General features: G+C 49.3%; 1 protein-coding gene across 1 annotated transcript in view; it reads left to right on the top strand.

The window, feature by feature from the left end:
• The first annotated feature begins 2,420 nt into the window (after positions 1-2,420).
• The window catches only part of CHRAC1 (chromatin accessibility complex subunit 1), a 3,754-nt gene continuing 3,476 nt past the window's right edge, over positions 2,421-2,698 (top strand). The window contains exon 1 of the mRNA XM_057369154.1: positions 2,421-2,540. Coding sequence (XP_057225137.1) covers positions 2,421-2,540 — 120 coding nt within the window. The remainder of the gene's footprint in view (positions 2,541-2,698) is intronic.

Here is a 2,698-nt window from a genome sequence, read left to right as displayed (position 1 = left end):
AATTGCATTTAGATAGAATCATAGAATAATTTAGGTTGGAAAAGACCCTGACTATCAAGTCCAACCTAGTAATGCCAAAGCCACCTCTAAACCATGTCCCTAAGTACCCYATCTACATATCTTTTATATCCTTCATGGGATCAGCCACTTCCCAGGGTGGAGATGTTTCCAGTGTGTTACAACCCTTTCCATGGAGAATTTTTTCTAATATCCAATCWTTCTATCCCCTGGTAGAGYTTGAGGCCATTTCTTCTTGTCTTRTTACTTGGAAGAAAAKATTAACCCTCACCTGGCTACAACCTCTTTACAGGTCTCCTCAGCCACTGTGGCACAAGCTGTGCGCTCTCTGCTCCCCTCAGGTTCCCCCAGTTTGGGAGACGTGAGGAAAAACAACAGCAAAACAAAAGGATCTGAACAAGAAACAAACTTTAGCCTTGACCCTCAGTTGCATTCCAAGAAATGGGCAACATTTCCCCAAGGGAGAAGAGAAGGGGATGGCAGCACTAAGCTGGACTCGAATAACCTGGAGGCTCAGACAGAGGCTGACCAACCTCGACAGCAGCGTGGCCTTAGGGCCAGAGAGGAATAGGGTGTGCTCAGCCCGGTCACTCACAGCCTCCCTTCTCCTGGCAGGGACAGCTCCTGCTGGGAAGGACTTTGTCCCTTTGCTGGGTGACAGTGTCACAGAGTCAACTCCCCCTGGCAGACTCTCAGCTGGCAGTGGGACAAAGAAGAGCTCTGAGGRGCATTGGGCATCAGAGGGTCCTTTCCCTGTGTCTTCCAACCAATAAGCTCAATACCCTCAGAAATCTTGCTAATTTGATGAGTTTATTTGTATATGGAAATCATGAAAGACCCCGGTAKTATTTGTAAGAAATTCACTGTGGGAGTAATGCCAGCTGTTTCCACAAGGTGTCACAAGACGCTAAGGATCAAGAAAGAAACCGAGCTTTCCAGATATCCATGCAGCATCCCAAGACATCTGTGCAACCCTTCAGATATAACGTACCCAGAGTGGTTCACAGAAGTTGCAATCTCAACCTAAGAGACACAGGTTATCTGCAATAGCTAACTATAARTGCTGTCCCCAAATACAGTAATTTTGGAATTTTATCATATACTGTGTTAWCCTTGCACCAAGGTGCTTCCAACTGCTTATGGTGCTATATTTTATTAATAAATCACTATCATCTGTAGTGTTATGTATGGGACAAATTCTATATAAGATAGTAACATTCAGTCAATAAACTCCGTTTTCCATTTGATGATTCTWTATGGGTACATTCCTTTCTCCCCTAAATTCTGTGTGAATTATTATTGTGTATTCTGGAAAAGCTCCTCTTCTCATTCTAAGTAGCAATAATTTAATGGCCTTAGCAGATTTCTTACCAAAACAAACCATCAGGCATGTTGTTTGTAAAGCATACTGTAATTTTATTTTTTTATTGAAATCATTAATGAATTGATGCAAACRAAGTGTCATCACTTCTGGAAGTGCTCACTCACCCTGCAGCTCCTACCCAAAAAGGCACAGGTGAATTTCTGGAGCCAACACACCCAGCAGCAAAACCCCTTCCACGAGCATTTTACAACTTTCCTATGTGGAAGGCAAACAGTGTAAATATGGGGAATAATGTTAATAGTGAAGATGCAGCCCCATCATCACTTCAAAGTTTACACGTGCCCTTCACACCTCCCCACACGTCTGCCAAGTGTCAGGATGACYAAACACATTCCCTGTACTACAGCAGCCGAGGTGCTGAGCAGCCTGTAATTACAGTTTGGTTAACAATTTTGTAGTCAGTGGCCTGTAATCAGCATACACACAGGAGGTGCCCGGCTGCCATTAAAAACAAGATCCCCACACTCCTGTGCCAGCCTTGGACTGAGGGGCCACAAKGCAGGGATGGGGAAGGGGAAGCCCCAAAACTGCTCCTGCCTGCACCGGGGCAGCAGGATTCCATCCAGGTGGGAAGAGTGACTGGAAAGCTGCTCAGCAGAAAAGGAACGTGGAAGTGCCGACTGACAGCGGCTGAACGCGAGCCGTGGTGTGCCCAAGTGGGCAAAGTGGCCGGTGGCCTCCTGGCATTGTATGTCAGCAATAGTGTGGCCAGCAGGACCAGGGCGGTGATTGTCCCTGTGTGCTGGGCACTGGGGAGGCCACACCTCGAATCCTGCGTCCAGTTCTGGGCCCCTTAATTCAGGAAGGACATTGAGGAGCAGTCCAGAGACGGGACACGAAGAGGATGAAGGGACTGGAGCACAAGTCTAATGAGGAGCATTTGAGGGAGCCTGGGGATGCTTAGTCTGGAGGAGGCTCAGGGCTGTGACTTTATCACTCATTCTACAACCACCTGGTGATCGGTCACAGGTTGGACTCTATAATCTCAGACAACTTTTCCAGCCTACGTGATTCTGTGATGGAACTCAGCAGCCGGAGCCTCCGCAGCCTCAGCGCGCCCGGACCCGCGGTTCGCCCGCCGTGGGGAGGCGGGAGCCGGCGGGGCTGTGGTGCTGCCCGGCAGCGGACGAGACCCTGTGTAGGTCCTGGTGCTGTAAACCCCGGTGGCAAGCGGGTCCCGGTCCGAGAGGGACCGTAGGGAGCAGTAATCCCTGCAGCAAGCGAGTCCCGGTGCTGTATGGAGCGGTAGTCCCGGGCGATAGGCGGGTCCTGGCACGTTCCTGTGCTGCACGGAGC

This window comes from Malurus melanocephalus, unplaced genomic scaffold (assembly GCF_030028575.1).
Source record: "Malurus melanocephalus ecotype Western Australia unplaced genomic scaffold, MMel_1.1 scaffold_104, whole genome shotgun sequence".
Taxonomy (NCBI): domain Eukaryota; kingdom Metazoa; phylum Chordata; class Aves; order Passeriformes; family Maluridae; genus Malurus; species Malurus melanocephalus.
The sequence above is the reverse complement of the archived record's forward strand: the minus strand, read 5'-3'. Positions and strand labels throughout refer to the sequence as shown.